The 21285-nt window shown below is 31.2% G+C and overlaps 1 protein-coding gene across 2 annotated transcripts; it reads right to left on the reverse strand.

Moving 5' to 3' along the window:
• Nucleotides 1-3135: 3135 nt before the first annotated feature.
• LOC129919096 (uncharacterized) lies at nt 3136-10238 on the reverse strand. 2 transcript variants are annotated; one of them, XM_055999929.1, is made up of 6 exons: nt 9015-9046; nt 4789-6170; nt 4586-4724; nt 4380-4522; nt 3973-4320; nt 3136-3908 (listed from the first exon to the last, which is right to left on the reverse strand). In XM_055999929.1, the coding sequence occupies exons 1-6, from the start codon at nt 9029-9031 to the stop codon at nt 3361-3363; spliced, it is 2577 nt and encodes an 858-aa protein (XP_055855904.1). In that variant the 5' UTR covers nt 9032-9046; the 3' UTR covers nt 3136-3360. The 2 variants fall into 2 exon arrangements, with proteins under 2 accessions (XP_055855904.1, XP_055855905.1); XM_055999930.1 differs by lacking the exon at nt 9015-9046 and adding an exon at nt 10107-10238 and having other exon boundaries at nt 3137-3908.
• Between the last annotated feature and the right edge of the window lie 11047 nt (nt 10239-21285).

A 21285-nucleotide genomic window follows, 5' to 3' on the forward strand; every position in this document is an offset into this window, starting at 1 on the left:
TTGGTGATGACTTTTTTAAACTTTAAGAAAATGCAATGTTTTGTTTTCATTGCAATAGTGAGTTGGATAGATGCATATGTTGAGCGACATGACAACAAGGCGAAATGGCAACTTAGCGACATGTTTTATGAAATAAATTTTGAAAAATTAATTTTTAAAATCAAACTTTTGAACAAAAATTGAAAAAAATAATTTCGATCTAATTTTTTTCCAAATTGTATGCAATGTACATGTAGTACCTACTTATTTACATTTCATGTCTGCGCATCTTTAAAGAATTTGAAAGCAAATCCAGTTCTAATAGTTTGATTCCTTCTGTCCTTTTAAAGTTTCTGCTAGTTTTTTTGACAGCTCTTAAATTCTTATTCATAAAATAAGTTATGAAAGTCATAAAGCTTAAAAGATATGTATGTAAATCAATATTCTCAATTTAAAACCAAGGACAAATATGAAAACTTTCGTTACACACTACACTCTTATCGAACTTGAAAATGCCAATCACCCATACTCCAAAAATACCATCAATCACATAAATTCCAATTCAAATTTAAATTAATCCCTGGATAATATTTCATTTTCAATTTCCTTCATATCTAGAATTTTTCAAGAGTATCATAATACAACTTATCTTGTCTCTATAAGTACCCTCGCATGCTGACATATACAAATACATTCACAAATTTATACATACATCCCGATCCCGGTCCTATAATATTTCAACTAAAATAAGTTTTCATTTCTTAAGAATAACTTTGAAGGGGACTTTATTCTCATAGTGTATTACGTGTGTACAGAGATGTGCTATGTCTCCTATATAACAATGAAAGAACGCATCAAAGCCAAAAATCTTTCTTTAACAAAAAACTTTCTCTCTCAACATCTTCTTCAGACAGATTTTGTTTGGCGCGTTAGTTCGTTTTGTTCGGTCTGTTCCGGATATTCGAAACTAAAATTTGTTGTTGTGAATATAATTATTATAAGTACCTATATGAAGGGGTTTGGAGATTTGGCTGTGGTTGGATAAGGAATATATGTAATTTTAAACTCTTCTTTTTTAATTTTTCTTTTTTGTTCTTTTTAAGAAAAAAATTAAACTTAAAAAAAAATAAACCAAACAAAAGCCTTGTACACATTTAAGTGAGCAAATTTTTTATCATTTTGTTTGACATCATCTGTATCACACCGATACATATAGGCAGTTGAAAGGAAAAAATGTGGTTCTAGATAATTAAAGAATACCAAAAAAGTAGCCAAACAAACTTTAATGACAGTCGCCGCATTCTTTTGAAGTTGGTAGACTACTCAAGAATAAATGATTGGTAGATCTATTACTGAAATAATTTAACACATGATCTTCTGCTCAAGTAGTTAGGAAGCGTTGTTGGTAGTACTAGATTTTTCTACTCGTGAGTAGTCTACCAACTCAAAAAGGAACGCGGCTAGAATGTTAAGTAATCAAACATCACAGTACACATAATAAGGTAATATATTCCGAACGTTGTCAAAATTTGTTTGTCAAAAATGGGCACCAATCTGTCAGGTCAGCCTTTAATTTTTATATTTCAATCGCAGTAAACAGGAAATTTGTTTTTGTTTTAATTTATAAAATGTCATTTAAAAATATTATAAATTGAAAAATAACAAATTTTCTTCGTGTTTCATCGCGGAAAATGGTAAATAATTGTTTAAAAATTAGTGGTGTGCGTGTTTTATCGGTTTTTGTGCGTTTTTCGTCGGTATTTAAACAAACATAAGAATTCGGTAGCTGACATTGGTCGCCAAAGTGTCATGTATTGACAATCTGGCGACCAATGTCAGTTCGGAATATATTACCTTTTTATGTGTACTGTGATCAAACATGACTAAAAAAAAGCATAAAAGTCTGTTTGATAAAGTTTTTATAAACTGTTCGGAACTGAATACTACTTATAGAATTTCGTTAGCCCTAGTCCTATTAGTCGGTTTACTAGCGATTTTCAGTGCAAAATACTTTCAACGAAATCATTTCAATCCACTCGGGCAAAAGAGCACAAGGTGTTATAGTAGTAAATGTACTAGATTATCTACTCATGACCAGATAAACTTCAACCTCCAAAGGAACACGATGTTGATGTACTTTTTTGTTCCAAACTTAAGTTTTAATGTTCAATATGACATTCTTAAGGACATTTTAGAGTTTGATTTACTGCACTTGGTTTTGAGCCAGTCCCAGAAAAGTGTTTGATGAATACTGTCAAAGGGTATTTCTGACGTTTCTCATGAAACTGTTCTGTCCGAGGTGCCTTTCAATTAAGTACCTTGCTCGATTTTCAACTCGAGAGTTTATCAACTTTCAGTTTTCTCAACTTCCAGAAAAAGTAGAAGTTGGGCAAGCAAACTTGAGATTTTGCATATCAAATTTCATGTTTTATTCTAAATTTTTGTTTTAAACAATTTATGGTGGTAAAAAAAAATTATTTATGGGCAAAATGGACGTTAAATAAACTGAAATGGCTCATAAATGTTGGAAGATTTCTTTAGTTATCAAAAAAACAAATATCCTGGTGAACATCACTCATGGTTGTATTTTATATCAATATCAAAATACTAATTTCTCATATACATAAAATCATCAAATGAATCATTCACATTTCCCACCGTTTTGTATTTACACACATAATAATATAACTTCAGAGATTTTGTTGTCAAACGGCACATCCAAACTTTTGCAAAAAAGAAAATTATTTGCTTAAAATTCCAAAAAAATAAAAAAAAGATAAAGTTAAATACCGATTTTTAATTATTGTTAACACAAATTTTACATTTTGAACACAAAAAATGCACAAAATATAAAAAAAAACTTCGATATAACTGACTGAATTGGCAGTATTTGTTTTAGCTGTCAGAAATATCCTAGGTATATTTTTAAAACTGAAAGTTAGTCAACTTTTGTTTTATTAATTCGAGAGTTAAAAAACAAACAGTAAACAAAATAAATCCTCAACTTTTGTTTTAACTCTCGAGTTGAAGTCAACTTTCAAGCTCGTTAACTTGCGAGTTTGCTAGAAGTTGAGCAATAGTGAACAAAACGGCCCCTTAGACTCCCTGAAAATAGAAATTCTAATTCGTTCTCAACAAATACAAACAATTATTTAAAACCGTAAGGTTTATTCTTATTATAACGGTAAATTTATTCTTTATTGTTGTGTATAAAGTTAAAAAAAGGCAACTGTATATTAACTTATCTAAAAAAATTAAAATTAAAAAAAAAATGTTGTTCTTGGAAGGATTCCCAGCGCTCTCTTCTCTCCTGAAGTGTTTTTCTTATTGACAAATGTCTACTTTCTTGTTTCTTTAAAATTCAACTGTCATTATGCCAGCTTAGACAACAATTCGTCGTAAAATGGCTGCCATAACAATAACTGTCAAACTAGCCAAAATCTTTCCCACACCACTGTTACAACCCAAATTCTGAACTGTCACTTGGAATCGCACTTGATCTGGATACTGGCAGGCATTGTCCATACATGAAGCCTGACTGTTATACGAAGATGTCGATTGTACAGATATATAAAGTGGTGGGCAACTATGTATGGAATAGTATCCATTGCATGCATTTGACAGGTCATATGTCATACTGCTACCGGTACTTGTCAGTTGTTTACACGTAACATCACTCTGTCCATTGGATGATGTAGTTGCATTTTGCATGGGACGTGCCGTATAACGAGATGTACAAACTGTCAATGTTGTTCCACTTGCTCCATTTACACTAACTTGTCGATTAGCTCCGGCAGTGTAGAAATAATTTGGCATCAAGCGATAGAAATTGATATAATTCGGTCGAATGTATTGATACATTTGATCTTGTCCCCAAGTTGAGGTATACCATGATGATCCACAACGTGGATTTATAATGCGACGTTGCACTGTAAATTAGTTTTATGTTAAAAAAAAGTCTTTGTTTTGAAAATGTGTGTTTTTGAAACCTACTGTCTTTGATACGCTGAACAACTGGTCTTCCCTGCGATGCAGCATTATTCTGACCTAAGCTTATTTGGAAAATATCCTTTGCTGGATCAGTAACGAATGAGTTAAATCGAATTGCTGAGCCACCAGTAAAGTAGAGGAATTTCAAATCGGGAATCTGTTCGTAGATATATTGTAGTTGAATTTGTACGTAGTTTGAGTCTCCATCATTCACGGTGGCCATATTTGGTACTAAAAGAGCGATCATTGAACGACCTCCAACTGAGTTATTTTGCTTTTGTCCATTCATAATTGTTTGAGTGAGGTTTTGTACCGATTTTAGAATGAGAGGTAGATTAAAACCAGGGCTAACTATAAGTTAAAAATATTATTAAAAAAAGGTGTAGAGTTTAAAATGACAGTAAACTTACAGGTGGATTGAGTGGAGACATTCCATTGCTGATAGACGTCACTCATGTGATTAGTAGTATTGGCAATTATTTGACCATCACCAGCACAAAGCACAGTGACAGAACTAGCATATGGTGCAACATTGATACGCTCGAGAACATAGCTGTTAAAAAAACAGATATTTTTTTTTATTAAAGAACCCTTTAAAGCTTCTTTAAAGACTTACCTGACATAATCAACAACAGTATTGTATTCCCATGAAGTATCGAGAAAAACGAACATATCTGTCATGGGTATAATTTGTTCTGAAATATCACCTGTCTGGACATTGGAAGCTTGACAGGAAATGTCATTTAAGTATTGAGCTATAAATTGGAGAAAGTCATGATTTCCGTTTCTATAAAAAAGACCATCAATCTTAATACTTACGAACATAATTACTCAATTCGTTAGCTGCTGATTGTGAAAATTGCTGAATTGCTGGTTGCTGAAGAGTAACTCTCAATTGCATTTCTGCATCCAACACTTGAGCGAAAGCTGCTGTCTGACTAGCCATATCTGTAGCTTGGGTTAATGTATTAAACTGTTGTTGCCGATTACACGCTTTGATGCCCGAACTAAGAACCCCACCCAAAGAGTAGTACATGGAAAGCAATTGACTCAATTTCATGCCTGAAGCTTGATTTTTCCAATCATTTATATTCATGGCCATAATGAGCCCATCTAAATCTCCACGAATTTCAGGATCAGTCATTTCAAGATTGTCCCTTCTGGACATAAAATACCATTTTGCCATCACTGTGTCGTTCCATGCTCCACCGGCTCCTACAGAAGCACTACTCGATGGAGACATTGGTACTTGAACTAGAGCGACTTCTGACAGGTCACCTGCCAAAGTTGCAGCCCATCGGTTGTCAATCGAAAGGGTACTCTGTCGACCTCCGTATTGACCAGGACGTCGCGATAGCGCTAACAATGTTTTGAGCTGTATGCTTTGTGGTTGGTAACCTGCTGCAATTCCAGCTATTAAATTGCCAGCACTGACAGTTCCCCATGGGGTCCAAATGACACCATTCTCAACGGGACACTGGCTGACAGAGTTGTCATTTCCGTAGCTTACATCACCGTCATTAAAGTAGTCAAAGTCCATGTAGGGATTTGTTTTAGCTTTATCAGCGGTCTTAGAATTCTTGTGGGTTTCGATGAATTCAACATCAGCCAAGAAATTGGACTTGTAGGCCTTTTCGTTAGTACTTCGGACAAGACGATTCGAACGGTATTGAGACAATCGATTGCAAACGACATTTTCATCGCCACGAACTCGAAGGTTGTACGAGCTTGAGAGCATAAAATGCATCGAACAACGTTCTTGTTGCGTCAACGAAGAATTCGGGAAGGTATTGGCATTACCCTGAATTAAACGTGTCAAGAGAATACGGAATTTAGGAAACTGAAATCCAGTTGGACTGTAAGGTAGAACCCCAGGAACAGCTTGTACACCAGGAGCTCGTTGAATACCATCCTGACGGAAACGATGCAATAAAGCAACAGACAGCTGTCGTGCGTCCAAGTTAAAGTCGGGGCTATTTTCCACTTTGCGAATTAGATCGATGAGGGTGTTGATAGTTGATGGCAGTCTATTGTCACGGTTCATATAATAACTTGTGTTATAGCACTCAACCAGGGATGGTGGAATTTGTAGTTGGGCATTCTCTTGTGCCCATGTTAAAGGTGTTGCAATGGCAAGGAGGAACACCACCAAGGCTATTAAATGTTTATGCTGCATAAAATGCTGCATTGTGATGGATAATCTGAAAGTAAATGAGAATAATTTAGTTAGAAGATATTAATTGAGAAAGTGGATAGTGATGGATTGAATTGAAGGAATGAGAGATTATGGTTTGATGCATTTTAAGTTCTTTTATTATGATCATAACGACAACAATTGTGAAAATCGTTAAAAATTCATGACGAAAAAGAAGATAATTATTAAAAAGAAATAATTTAATTTCATAAAAGAATGTAACAAGACAAAGTTGCTTTAATCTTATAATGATTCATATTAAGCCTATAGTCAATACCTAGAATAATTCCTTGACTCATTTATTTTATAATCTCAGTTTAAATTTTTTTTTTAAGCAGCAGCATAATGTGCAATATTGAAAAGTGAACTTTGAATCATCATACAATTTTCCGCATTTAAAATGGTGTATTTCAATTTCCTTATCATATCTTGAGTTTAAGTTTAAATGAACTTAAAAAATATAAAGGATTCATTTCGTTGAGTCATAAAAGATTAAATAAATAGGCTATCCCATTATCACTCATACACGCACATGCACAAACTCATACATACATATACGTATACTCAATCATTGCGTTTTTCCGAAATTCCTAAAATCACTTCGAACTTTGCAACCAAATCAACCATAAATTGCAATAAAAATTAAACAACTTAGCTAACTCAGAGCACTATATCTAGTAAGTGCGTATTTACGACTACGTATACCAACGATATTGCAAAACAAACAGAACTGACGAGGAGAATGTTTAACGTGGAAAAACTGCAACCACACGCATCAGAAAGTTATCTGTCAAACTTATGAGAAATCCTACTATTGTTGGGAAAATATACAATTTCCATCAAGAGTGCTTTTAAAGTAGTAAAGTAGTAGTAGTACCGCTTAAATTAAGGTGCGATCCGCTTAATTCTATGTGGTCTGTTTTCTCCGTGCATTAAATTTAACTGAGTTTAAGTGGAATCACCTTATTTTAAGCGGATATCACCTTAATTTAAAGTGGTGAAATTTAATGTGTGCATCATCTTATTTTAAGATGTGACTTTTTTCTCCGTGTAGGTTTCGCAGAACGAAAACAGCTTCAGATCTCCTGAAAGCTCTTAATACATACACACATATATAAAAACAAAGCAGACTTCATCTATTCAGGAAGTAGAAATCAAAATAATAACAGCGTAGAATAGCGGATATCCGGGACACTACCATCAAAGGAGACTCTAAATTGAAGCAACGCTTAACTTCTCGAGAGACCGTTTCAACCAGTTGCTAAATATTGATGAAGTTACCTGGACTAACATGAGATCAAGCTAGCCAATCAGTGCAAGGTTTAAATCCAATAAAGCACCGCAGGTGATAGACTTGAGAAAGATCATTTCAAACATGCTGAAGAGGATCTGGTGTAAAGTACTCACAAAATCATTCGTAAAATTTGGTGAATGTTTTAAGTCTCTATCATTATATTTTCCCTTGCCGTGTTAATTTTCAGTATTTTTATAAAAGTCATCCATAAATTACAGATATTTCCCAACAAAAGTTAAGCATACACCACAGTGTCGTTCTTAGTTTTCGTGCATTATATGTTTTCCTCTTTAAGTTAGTTAGTTGAGAAAAAGTGTAAAAAAAGGACAATTTTTACACTTAAAAAAAAAATTTTTTATTTTTAAGAGTTTTGTAATTTGAAAAAAGGTTTTTGTCATTAGTTTTAAACTACAGAGATATTTTCACAGGCAAAAAAAATTATTTTTTTCGGTTTCTGAATTGGAAAAGAATTTTTTTGTATCCTTTAAAAAATTGTGGGATTCAGTTAAAAGAACCACAGTGAAAAACCAACGATTTTTACACTGAACAAAAAAAATATTTCTTTGTGTTTTTTTAGAACGAACCACAGCACATTGAATAATCAACACATAGCCGAAGATTTTTTAATAATGTTAATATTAATTTTTAGAGGTTTATCTAATTTTGTTTCAAAAGTATCTTTAATTTATCGATATTTTGCATGGAAACATAGAAAATATAAGATATATTTAAAACTTTTAGAATATTTGTTTTTGTATTTATTTTGAATTTTTTGAGTCCAGAAATGTATCGACAAAGTGTCAAAATAACGGATATACTAAAAGAAATATTTAGTCTTTTAAACAACACATAACAGATCATATCACCCGTTTTGTGTGAATGTTTCAAGCAGATGATTTATTGAGATGATAACAGTGAGGTTTAAGACCTTGAAATTCCATCACAATGACCAAAAATATTCATACTACGCCAAACTTTGGAGAAGACATGCAAAAACAAAATCGAAACACAAAACTCTTTATCGATTTATAAATTTCTAATGACAGCGTTAATTGAATGAAGATTTATATTTCCATGTATGATTTCAGTATCCAGGTCGTTACGCCTTATCAGAACGATGCTTCCATGTAAGAAATAATTTTTACTAATAGACTCTTTCTTAACTTACTGCACTAATACGATCAGTCAATTCCAAAGGAATATTTGTTTGTTTAAAAACTTTGAAGAAGACAGAACTCAAAACACTCAGAACTTCTACTTTTTATTTATTTGGCTGTAATTTCGATTGGTAATTAAACTAAAGTCATTGAAATACGACAATTCTTATTGTTTTGAAAACAAATGCTGGTAGTTTTTATCAGTGTGTTTTTTTCCTGTTTTTTTTGTTGGTTTGGAATATTAATATATATGGATAAATTTTTAGATGGAAAGAAAAATGGAATGTATGAAAAAAAGTGTCTGGTAGTTAGGGATTTCTATTCTTATATTTATTAAAAAATTTTAACATCGAAATTAGACTTGGTTGAAGTGAATGCCAACATCACACATCACACTTACACTAAGTATGATTCCATTGGGATACGATAGCATAGATAGATACCATAGCAATGGCTTTCCTTACCCGTTAAACTATTTTCATCGCATTTAAGTTAAGTTATCTTAAAAAATATAGAAAACTCACAATAAATCAATAAATCAAAAGAAAGAAAAAAACGATAAAGAAAGCTTTTAACACCTTACATTGTCAATAAAATCATAAAAAGTGAGTTAAGAAATTGCACAATTTACTTTGCTTTATCTGTTTGTCTCTTTAACGAAATTAAGTTTTAAAAATCTAAAAGTGTCATATTCTTTTGAAAGAAATAAATAAACAATAAACCACCAAAATTCTAGTCTACAGCTAATACTTTTGTTTTAAGCCCTTTCACCTTGCAAAGAAGAATCGAGATAGGAAATAGTAGCATTTTTTAATCAAATTACTGAAAGAGTTTTATCGTTTTAATTTCGTGTGCTATGTTTTGAACACATATTTCTTCATTAACATTTTTTTTTATCAGCATATCTCTTAAATGTTACTGATACCAACGAATAAAAGATAAAATATTTTAATACCAAATGAGGTTTTCCAAACATTGAAAACGTTTTTGGGTGGAAACACACAATAACTAAAAATCACCAAAAATCACTTAAAATTAACAACTTTTTTGATGTCCATCTACAAACATTATCTATTACTTGACCGGGCTTTCAGTGAAGTCTTTAAAAATTTTGTTATTTCAACATAATTTTTCCATTGTAGAATTTCAAGTCAAACTATGACTCATTTTCAAAAAATGTTTATCCCACTCAATTAAAAATATTACACCTTTGATACAAACACATTATTTTCAAACACACTCTAGCATTACACACACAAACTTCTTGGAATTGAGGCACTAATATGTTTAAAATGGAAGTAGGAATAAATCCATCTTATCGGGGTGGTAAACCATTCAATAATGTTTGATAAGATAAAACTTCAGCACTAATAGAGTGATTCATAGATACGAATACAAAATTGCACAACTTCTTTAATTGAGGGCAAATTTTGGTAGTAATTTGTTAGTTTTTAAATCAGACTTCTTCTTTTTTTAAATAAACTTCACTCACTTTAATGATATTCACTAATCTAGTTATTCCAAAAATATTGTTCTTTGGAATCGTTGAAAAACTCGCAAAGTTATAATTTTATTCGTTGAAAACACCTTATTCCACCTGTCGTTAAAATCGTACTAATACCTAACGAACCGCACCTAATTAGACAATGTCGGGTAAAAAGCTTTTATTTTATCTTAATAAAAGCCCTTTATTTCATAGATAAGATAAGATAATGTATAACTGTTATCTCAAAAAGGTAGACAATGTAGGTGAATTACACGATAGGACGCCTCTAAAGCAGGTGTATACGCTAACGCACCTTAACCGTTGTATTTGTCACTCTTGTATTTCTGCGAAATTACGAATTTTGAGTCTTCAGTTTGTCATTATTGTGGTATCAGTAGTTAGTTAAAAAGAGCGCATGCTCAGGAGATTTATATTTTGTTATCATTAGGTAAACATTTGATAACATGTTTTTTTTTTATTGCTCTATATTTTGATTGCGATTGTGTAAAATTTTAGTTTATTTATCTCTGTGAGAGAATGTTTAAAATAAATAAAAGAAATACATTTTAGTACCGGCTTTAAATATTTTTAAAAATATTTGATAAATATCACCTGACCTTGTGGTCATTGTATAAGATAAACAAAAAAAAAAAAAATAAGTAAAATCAATGTTGTATTTTAAATAGGTATTCATATACAAGGTATTATTCTGGTTATTGAATTTACTTGTGAAAAGGATTCTTAAATTGAATCTTAAGGTAGAAAATCTAATCAAGACATTTAATTCATTGTTAAGATTACACAAACTTTTAATTTTGTAAGGTGAGGTTACTTTTACAATTTTGTAATTTCAGATCAAATAGTGCCTAAATTTAGTGCACCAAATCCCACAATTTTTTTTTTTCATCAGGATTTTAAGTACCTTTCATGTAAATTGAGAAAAAAGCTAGTACAAAAAATATTTTTTTTTATTCGATAAACAATTTTTCTAGGTCGCTTACTTTTGGAGACACTTTGTGGCGGAATGAAAAAAAAAATTATCCAATAAATTCGCACGGAAATAAAAAAATTATTATTTTTTTATGTCTAAAATTGTAGCTTAATTAAATAATAATTAAATTTTAATTTGATGGGTAAAAATTAGTTTGACTTTTTTCAAAAATTTTAGCAGTAACGATTTTCATTTTTCCATTTATTTCCGAAAATTCCTAGTTAAATAATAAATCAAATGGCATACTTCGTTTTGCGGTCAAAATCATTTCAACTGGTGCTTAATTAATAAAAAATTATTTTTTTTTTACATTTCTTATGAAATATTTAAAAATATAAAATATACGAGTAGTTTTTTCTAAAAAGCTTTAACATTATAGCTACTTTTACCATTAGAGCAAATACGTGTATAACATAGTCGTGCATTTAACAAATTTTTTTTCTTGCCAATTTTTCTAATTTTTTTTTAAAAATGTTTACGGTCACTGGGGCGTATGTGTACTAGACTGGGCCAAAAAAATAAAATATTTTTTTTTTTGAAAGTAACTTCGAAAATCATGTTCAGGATGATGAAAAAAAAATTTGGTGAAAATTTGAGCCGTTAAAAAAAATTTTAAGAGGTCTATCATCGGTGTTTTTTATTTTTATACATGATATGATGTTTTACAACAGAACTGCTAGACGATCAAAGTAAAAAAAATTTCTGTTCATTTTTTCTTATATAAAATTAAATTTCCTACAAAAAAGATCTAATTGAAAATTTTCGTCAGACGAGCCGTATTCGAGTTATTAAGCTTTTTAAATCGAAGTGTTTTTTCAATTTGCCTGTTTCACTTTGGAATTTTGTGATGAGCAAATAAGTGAATAGAAAAATAAAACCTTGACAGATTCTTATAGGAAATTTAATTCTCTACAAAAAAGGTCTTGTAGTAATTTGCCCTAAATTGAGTTTTGAAGAAGTTATTCACGATTTAAATCGAGAAAAAAATTAAAAAATCAATTTTCAATTTCAAAATTTTCTAATTCACTGAAAATTCAATATTTTCAAATTAGCAAGATGTTTTCTTGTAGGGAATTAAACGTTCTATAAAAAATTCCTTGGCAGCAAATTAATTGCTTTAACCGTTTAGAAGATAATCGTATTCAAATCGCAAATGCATACTTGTCATAAGAAAACTATTGAAATCAGTGGGCATTGGTTTTGATACGAATATCTTCTTAACGGTTAAAGCAATTAATTTGCTGCCAAGGAACTTTTTATAGAACGTTTAATTCCCTACAAGAAAACATCTTGCTAATTTGAAAATATTGAATTTTCAGTGAATTAGAAAATTTTGAAATTGAAAATTGATTTTTTAATTTTTTTCTCGATTTAAATCGTGAATAACTTCTTCAAAACTCAATTTAGGGCAAATTACTACAAGACCTTTTTTGTAGAGAATTAAATTTCCTATAAGAATCTGTCAAGGTTTTATTTTTCTATTCACTTATTTGCTCATCACAAAATTCCAAAGTGAAACAGGCAAATTGAAAAAACACTTCGATTTAAAAAGCTTAATTACTCGAATACGGCTCGTCTGACGAAAATTTTCAATTAGATCTTTTTTGTAGGAAATTTAATTTTATATAAGAAAAAATGAACAGACATTTTTTTTACTTTGATCGTCTAGCAGTTCTGTTGTAAAACATCATGTCATGTATAAAAATAAAAAACACCGATGATAGACCTCTTAAAATTTTTTTTAACGGCTCAAATTTTCACCAAATTTTTTTTTCATCATCCTGAACATGATTTTCGAAGTTACTTTCAAAAAAAAAAATATTTTATTTTTTTGGCCCAGTCTAATGTGTACTATTTTTTTGTTGATTAATACAAAATTTTTGTTTTGCTAAACTAACAGTGAAATCATTAACATTATGAAAAGTTCAGTTGAAATTTATCATATGCAGTGCTTGTTCTTGCTGATTTTTACGGGTAAGGTTAATATTGATATACAGGCCCAACTAACAATTTTGCTTGTGAATTTTGACCCAAAGTGCTATTTTCGCACCTATGTATAGTATATAGCTGCTATACTACCTACGGTAAGAAATTAACAGTAAACGGTGATATAATTCTTCTAAAAATGTTCTCTGCAGTCTCTTACAGTGTTCTTATAGGTGAGATGAAAAATTGGCTGTAAACATTGTATGACGCTTCTCTGGAGTCCTGTATAGTGTCACACTATATTGATGTTAGTTTGAAAGTGTTTGATTTCACAGCCACACAAAAAAATATAAAAGTTCTGACCTGGGGTTGCGACTAGGTTTTTCATATAGTTTTTGGGTCGCTGAAACCGAATCCGAAGTTTATTTTGCCCCATCAAGTCAGGTTTTCGAGAAAACATCAAAAAATGTAACGAAAACAAAAAATTTTTTTCTCTGATCTGGATGTGCGAATATGTTAATCATATAGTTTTTGGATCTCTGAATCCAGATTTGGAGTCAATTTCACCCTATCACGTTCTGAGATATCCTCAAAAAAAAGTCAAAACCAAAAAAACAAAAATTCTTATCTGGAGTTGCGACTAGGTTTTTAATATAGTTTTTGGGTCGCTTAAACCGAATCCGAAGTTTATTTTGGCTTATCACGTCAGGTTTTTGAAATATCCTCAAAAAATGTCTAAACTAAAAAAAAAGACATTTTTTGAGGATATCTCAAAAACCTGACGTAATACGGCAAAATAGACTTCGGATTCGGTTTAAGCAACCCAAAAACTATATGAAAAACCTAGTCGCAACTCCAGATAAGAATTTTTGTTTTTTTGGTTTTGACATTTTTTTGAGAATTACAGTCTTTTTTTCCTTACGTTACTATTGACGTTATCTGTCAATAAATTGCACTTTATTTTTTTAAAAATGGTAAATTTTTCAGATACTCTCTGTTTCAATTTCAGTTTTTTTTACTTACATACTTCTTTTATGTTGATTGGATCTTTATAAAGTGAACCGGTTTTTAAGTTCCTAGCATTGATTTAAAGCTTTTGTTTTAAGCTTTTAAATGGTGCAATTAACATTTATGTGTGTCAATTGCATCCTCACCAATTATCGTTTTTACAGAACGCAAAGTTTGATTCTATTTTTTTGCTCCTAAGTGTAGTTAAAATATGACAAAAAAAAAAGAAACAGACAAAATTTTTGTAAAATTTAAAGTATTTTTCTTTAAAACAAATAATACCAATTAGCTTCTCGGATAAACTTGGTTTGTAAAAATAAGTTAATATTAAAATAAAAGTTAATTATTATATTCAAAACACTTTCATTTCTTTTTATTTTTCTCCACCGAACGTGTCCCGAGTGTGTCCCGAACAATTTTCGAATTATAGTTTTAGCAAAAAAATTTGTCTATTTCATATCTACCAAAACATCCAAATACTTCTCAGAATTTGCAACAAAAAACGATAAAAACAACAAAACTGTGTTCATAAAATATTCATTCACTTGTCTTACCTGCCCGTCCTATGTTCACAAAAAAAAACAGAACCTTAATGACAGGACTTTACTTTGTGAAAATTGATTTCTTTCACAAGAACCACAAGTCTGGCCTGACGCTACCCCAAACTCCTGTTCACTCATTTCGTAAAGGAAAAGTACTTAAACAAGGACTTTCTGTTTTTGTTTCTTTATAATTTTTGGCAATATTTGATTCCAATTGTAACGCAGTATTCCATCCGACTCTTTTCTCTGTTTAATGGTATACATTCTCGGTTGGTAGATAGCTAAAAAAAAAAGGATATTACGCTAGCCAAAATATTGTAGAGAGACAATCGAAAATTTGTTTCATATCCTGAATAATGTTGGATGACAAAAGAATTATTCATGATAAAACATAAAATAATATAAAAAAAATAAATGTTTGATGACAACCAACAAAAAAAAGTATTTAACAAAGGAAAGGAGTGTGAGGTGGAGTATAGAAAAATATGAATACCTACCATGGAGGTAAAAGTGGGGAACTCTTGGTCTTTTTTTTTTGGAAAAAAAAAAATTCTCAAAGGACACATTGTATTTTCACATATAAGATGACGAAGGACACTTTTTCTTCTTTTTTTTTGGAAAGAAATTTCGGCGTGGTTGCATGTGCATGAAAAAGCAGCCAGAAAACACCAGGATCAAAAGTGAAAACATTCTTCTTCCCGTTTATATATTTGGTTTTGTACTGGAACTGGCATTGGGATACATGAGCTAAGGTTAAGGATGTGCATACAATATGAGTCGCAGAAAAAAGGAAGAAAACAAAATACATACCGCATCAAATCATAAAAAAAAAAAATACAAAAAACAAAACCAAAGAACAAAAAACGAAAAGAATGTTAAACAAATGTATATCCTTGTGAACAATTGCCGAGGATTATGGATTCCGTTGTGTACATTCGGTTGACATGTCTAAATTAAGAATAATGGACCCATTGTTGCCGGATGACAATGACAACTCTCCTCACTTAGGCTCCTTCTGTATAGAGTATATGTTGTCGGTTGGTTGGTTGGTGGGGCAGAGACGCCATACAAACTGATGGTGCAGTAAATAGTCGAAAGTTGTTGGCCAAAAAAATATTGTACGTTCTTCTTTTCTTTCATTTTTTTTTCTGGAGTAATGTTTTGTAATAATAAATTAATGACACCTTACCGCAGTGAATGTTTGGTTGGAGTGGCACGCAGATTGCATGTCAAAAGAGGACATAACTGAGATTTTGTTTGAAAGAAGAGCATTGTCGTCAGTTTTTGGACATGCTCGTTTACTTAGACAATATTATGAGACAGACAGGAATTTAAAATGATTTGTAAACATTGTGGTTAGAAAGGTTGGGTTTGAAATTTAACAGAAGCTAAAATTGTTTCTTAATCTGGTCTGTAAGGTAATAGCAAATAATTTCAACCATGTGCGAGTATAATAGGTGAAGTAACACAACACAACACAAATATAAAAAGTTTGTGTTCTCAGTTTCTAGATACAAGTTTCAAGTTTCTATTTTCTAGTTTCTAGTTTCTGGTTTCTTGTTTCTTGTTTCTTGTTTCTAATTTCTAGTTTCTAGTTTCTAGTTTATAGTCTATAGTTTGTAGTTTCTAGTTTCAAGTTTCTAGTTTCTTGTTTCAAGTTTCTAGTTTGAAGTTTCTAGTCTATAGTTCCTAATGTCTAGTTTCTAGTTTCTATTTTCTAGTTTCCGGTTTATAGTTTCTGGTTTCTAGTTTTTAGTTTCTAGTTTCAGGTTTCTAGTTTTTGGTTGCTAGGATCTTATTTCTAGTTTCTAATTTCTAGTTTCTAATTTCTAGTTTCTTGTTTCTAGTTTCTAGTTTCTAGTTTCTAGTTTGTAGTCTATAGTTTGTAGTTTCTTGTTTCAAGTTTCTAGTTTCTTGTTTCAAGTTTCTAGTTTGAAGTTTCTAGTCTATAGTTCCTAATGTCTAGTTTCTAGTTTATATTTTCTATTTTCTAGTTTCCGGTTTCTAGTTGCTGGTTTCTAGTTTTTGGTTTCTAGTATCTTGTTTCTAGTTTCTAATTTCTAATTTCTAGTTTCTTGTTTCTTGTTTCTTGTTTCTAGTTTATAGTTTCTAGTTTCTAGTTTCTAGTATATAGTTTTTAGTTTTTAGTTTCTAGTTTTTTAGTTTCTAGTTTCTTGTTTTTAGTTTTATAGTTTGTAGTTTTTAGTTTGTAGTTTGCAGTTTTTAGTTTTAAGTTTGTAGTTTTTAGTTTGAAGTTTGTAGTTTTTAATTTGTAGGTTGTAGTTTGTAGTTAGCTTTTTGTAGTTTTTTGTTCAAACTTAAAGACTAAAACCATTGCTGCTAGCAGCATTATTACAGTCAAAGTTATTGATGTCTTATTATTTTTATACATATTCTTATTGAGTAATAAAAAATTAATGAAAATTAAATACAAAACATGTCTGCTTTGTAATTTTTTATTGATCCCCTTAAGGGACTTTCTAAACGATTTCAATATAACATTCCAGACCCCCTTTTATGATTCTACAAAAATCAATACAAAACACCAAAATGATCAATTAATTTCCGTTTCACTAAAACGACATAAACATTCAAATGGCATTATTCAAATTTAACTCGCGCTTGAACGCATGTAGCACAGCAATTTCGACACTTTCCAAAAACCTATAAAGCTATAATAAAGAATCCAAAAAGGACATACAATTTTTTCTTTATTATCTTCATCTTAGTGAGAGACTTCTTTATCGTTTTATTTTCTACCTCCTATCCATTACCCGCCCCCATTTGAAAAACCTATACTACATGCATAATAACACCACAATCGACAACGAACAGCAATACACGACGACGTAACACCCGCTATAGAGTGGAATGTTATATAAACTTTATGCTCCACTTTCTCTTATATCCACACGTTACATGTTACACCATCATCCGACGAGGCAGATTTTGAAAAGTGGAGCTGAATCTTCTGCCACTGACTTACATGGTGTAAGAAACAATGTGTGATAACAAGCGTTTTATCCTCGACAAAGCACGGTGGAGGCACACAAGGGTGCTGTATGGTAATCGACCGAAAATATCATCCCCATACCTCTCTCTCTCCCTCCCCCCCAAAAAAAAGCAAAAAGGATAACCATCTATATCTCCTTCCAATTTCACAAAATTGTTCTCATTTGATGTTCTACAAGAATGTGTGCTTGTTATTTTTTTTTGTTTTGTTGGTTGATGCTTGGATTAACTTGTATCCTTATTCGAGCACACCGACACACAGGATTTTCTCCACATTGACTTTAAACTTTTATACACTCTTTGTGTGGATAGGCAGTTTATTTGTTGCCAAAAAAAAAATCAGGAGGGTTGGAATTCAAGAAAAAAAAAAATAAAGAAGAACAAGTTCACCAAAAATCCTAAAACAAACATTTTTCTATGTAATCTACTACCGAAACACAAGGCAAAACCTTTTCTTTCATCAGGAGAAAAGAAGTGAAAAAAAAGGATATATGCGAAGCTTCTTTTTGTAATAATGGATGAACATGCATATTGAGTGGCATCCAAGCCACTGAATTGACTCGACTTAATATATTATGCATGTGGCAAAAGGCGTAAGGTTGGGGGTGTTTAGCCACCCTTCAGAAAAAAAGGAATAACCTCTCCCTACCGCGTTCACTTTTAATAAAAGAAAACAGAAGTTTTGCTGATTTTTCGTTGATGAAGAGGCTATATTGTATATAGCTCGCGAGTTATGTGTGTGGATAAAGATGGGAAGGGGCTGGGGGATAAACCTGGTTAGGTTATAGAGACCCCACGGATAAGTTGTTGACTTTAGCTAAAGATAACTTTTCCATCACACAAGTACGGAGGTGATACTTGGGGAGATGTGGGTTGAAGCCAAACCTCCTTCCAGAATCTATCCTTGAGTTTTCCACTTGAACTTTTACCAAGAGTGTTTCAAGAGAAATCATTGCATACAATAGGGGGTATTGTGATGGTGGTGACGATGATGGTGGGTGGTTCAGGGGGGTGCGGGTATGGACTTTATGCTACTCTTGCTGCGGTTTTGTAGTGTTGGCTAAAAAGATGAGATCCTTGTTGCATGCAACCAACAATCAACAACACACAGCTAACCCACGACGACGATGATATAGATGTGAAGTGAATTATCCTTGAAGTGATGGCCCATAGATAGAGCGAGAAATATTCTTTAGACTTTGTTTTCTGCAAACCGCCTCATCCTGTATACACTATACACTTTTCTTTCTCATAGAGAGACCATACCAAAAGAAGAGATAGGACAGGAGGTGCATACATATATTTGTGTTTGGTTTATATTATTTTTCTTTTCAAAAAAAAAAAGAAATGTTGTTACCGTTTGTTTCTCTCTTCTTCTTTTCTTTTTGAGCTATAAAGAAACAGCAGCATCACACAAATAAAAACAAGAAGTAGTAGAAGAGAAGAGAAGAACTGAAAAACACCAGAATGCGCTTGAAATAACCTCAAAAAGAAAAATAACAACAACAAAAACAACAACACGATGGAAAAAAAAAACTTTATAAATTCTAGCAGCAGCATCAACAGCAGCACTTAATAAGCAAAAGGACCGAATGAGCTCAGAAAATATCCTTGTTTTTCTTCTATTTTTTTTTATAATTTTTTTTTTTTTATTTTTGTGTGTGTATATTTTTTGTCCTGTTCAAGCTTTCAGGTTGCATTTTGCAACTTTTTGAAAAAAAAAAAAACTAACATAAAATAAAGAAAGAAACTTATGATGGAGAAAATAGAAAAAATTAGTAATTTTTTAATGATTTTGTTGTTCTGTTTGAATGGGTTGAATGAGAAACAGGACGAAGGAGGATAGGATTGGGGCAGTTTGAGTTTAGGGGACGAGGGGGAGTGATATTTTTAATGCGGGGAATGCAAATGTTGTATTTATTTTTGTTTTTTTTTTTCCCTACAAAAGAAACTCACCTGCTGACGGATATATTTTGTGCATGTTTAAGTTATTTTTTTTTTATTTCTATTTTATTCGTCTTTCTATTTATTTATATATAAAATTTTTTTTTGTAACCAAAACCGAGTGAAGTTGCTTGGGGCAACGAAAATATGAGCTGAAGAAAAAAAAAAATTGTTAAATCCTCAACAAGAGTTCCTCTCTAACGAAGGGGGGATGCTTAGCTTAACCACCAGCAACAACATTGCCTACCTATATTCGTTTGATGTGAGAGTGGATTGCAAAAACCTATATTTTTCATTGGGGTTGGCTTGATTTTTGCATATTACAGAAAAAGAAATTAACAGAGAAAAAAATGTAAAAAAAAATGGTTTGTTAATGCGAACGGGTTTTTTTTAAGTATGAGTTTGAAGGACGCTCTTGGATGGACGAAATGGACGGTTGGTTGGTTAAATAATGTGCATCCCTTGTCCGAGATGTAGAAATATGTTTTTTTTTCTATTTTTATGTTTTTTTTTTATTGTGTTCTTGACATTTTTTTTTTCGATTTGTTAATTTCTAGAAAATTTTGTATATTTAGAACGTAAGGTAAATCTTAAGAGGGGACATCATCTTCATCACGTCAGTCAGGTATGCCACTTAATGTCGAGTCTAGCGAGAGGCTTGATTATAGTATGGTTCAAGAAGGTTATGATTAGGATGATGACAGACATGGGTCTCCTTTCTAAGTATAAAAGTCTTTGTAGGTACACTCTTGAAATGAAAAAGATTTTCAATTTGGTAACAAGAAAATTTGTTGTCCTTTTAAAAGGGTTGGTACATGATAAGATAAAAAAAAAGTGCGAAAATACCTGAAAATTAAAAGAAATATAACTTTTTTTCATGCGAAAAATTTTAAATACTACTTAAAAGGAGTTAAGTTTTCTTACGTAAGGTTTTAAAGTGGAATATTAAGCCTGTTGTTGCTTAAAGTTTTCTCTTGCATTTTAATGGTTACCATTTAAATTATTTAAAAAGCAGAGAAAATGAGATTTTAAAAAATATCTCATATAGGAAAAATTAACCAAAAACTCTTGGATATGGGTGCAAGAATCCGATGATGCAAACTGGAATTTCGTTCAAAAAAACATTTATTACTTAAAATAAAAAACAAGCAAGATTTTGAGATATTAATTATAAATTTCTTTTTTAAATATCGTTGAAAAAAAAAAAATAATTTTGAAAAAAATAAATAAATACCATAAGGACGTTTCAATATTGCGTTTTGAGATTACATAAGTAGTTTTGCGAAAAATAACTTAACGGTGATGTAATTCGACGTCAAATGTACCCAAAAAATGCGTTTTTAACCTGTTAATATTCAAGTATTTTAAAAACGTGACGTGCCAGTGAAATTTGGACTCAGCACACAAAAATCCTTTAGAAAAGTAGGGTTTAGTTCAAGATCTATTTTCGTTGCCGAAGTTTTTTTTCGAAAAATTAGGAACAAATATAAAAAAGTGTCCACGTTTGATTAAATAAAAAATCCATTAGACTACTTTCAACTCAACTGACTCATCTCACTCACTCTCCTCGATTTAAAATTAGAAAAAAAGGGTGTAATTCTGGAGAAATTGTTTAAAAAACTATATCTATCTAATTTTGAAAGACTTATGCGACACCTCTACTTTCAATCATGATAAGACTAAAAAGTAAAAAATAAAATATATAGTTTAAAAAACTAAAAATAAGCTTTTGCACTAAAAACTATTAAATAATTATTGACTT

Source organism: Episyrphus balteatus, chromosome 4 (assembly GCF_945859705.1).
Source record: "Episyrphus balteatus chromosome 4, idEpiBalt1.1, whole genome shotgun sequence".
In the NCBI taxonomy this organism is placed as follows: Eukaryota; Metazoa; Arthropoda; class Insecta; order Diptera; family Syrphidae; genus Episyrphus; species Episyrphus balteatus.

What these genes read in the sequence shown, in the direction of transcription:
- LOC129919096 (XM_055999929.1), bottom strand. An exon ending in ACTGTTGTTGATTATGTCAG is followed by an intron (nt 4,523 to 4,585) that starts GTAAGTCTTTAA and finishes TTTTTTTAACAG; the next exon opens with CTATGTTCTCGAGCGTATCA. An exon ending in TGTCTCCACTCAATCCACCT is followed by an intron (nt 4,321 to 4,379) that starts GTAAGTTTACTG and finishes TTTAACTTATAG; the next exon opens with TTAGCCCTGGTTTTAATCTA.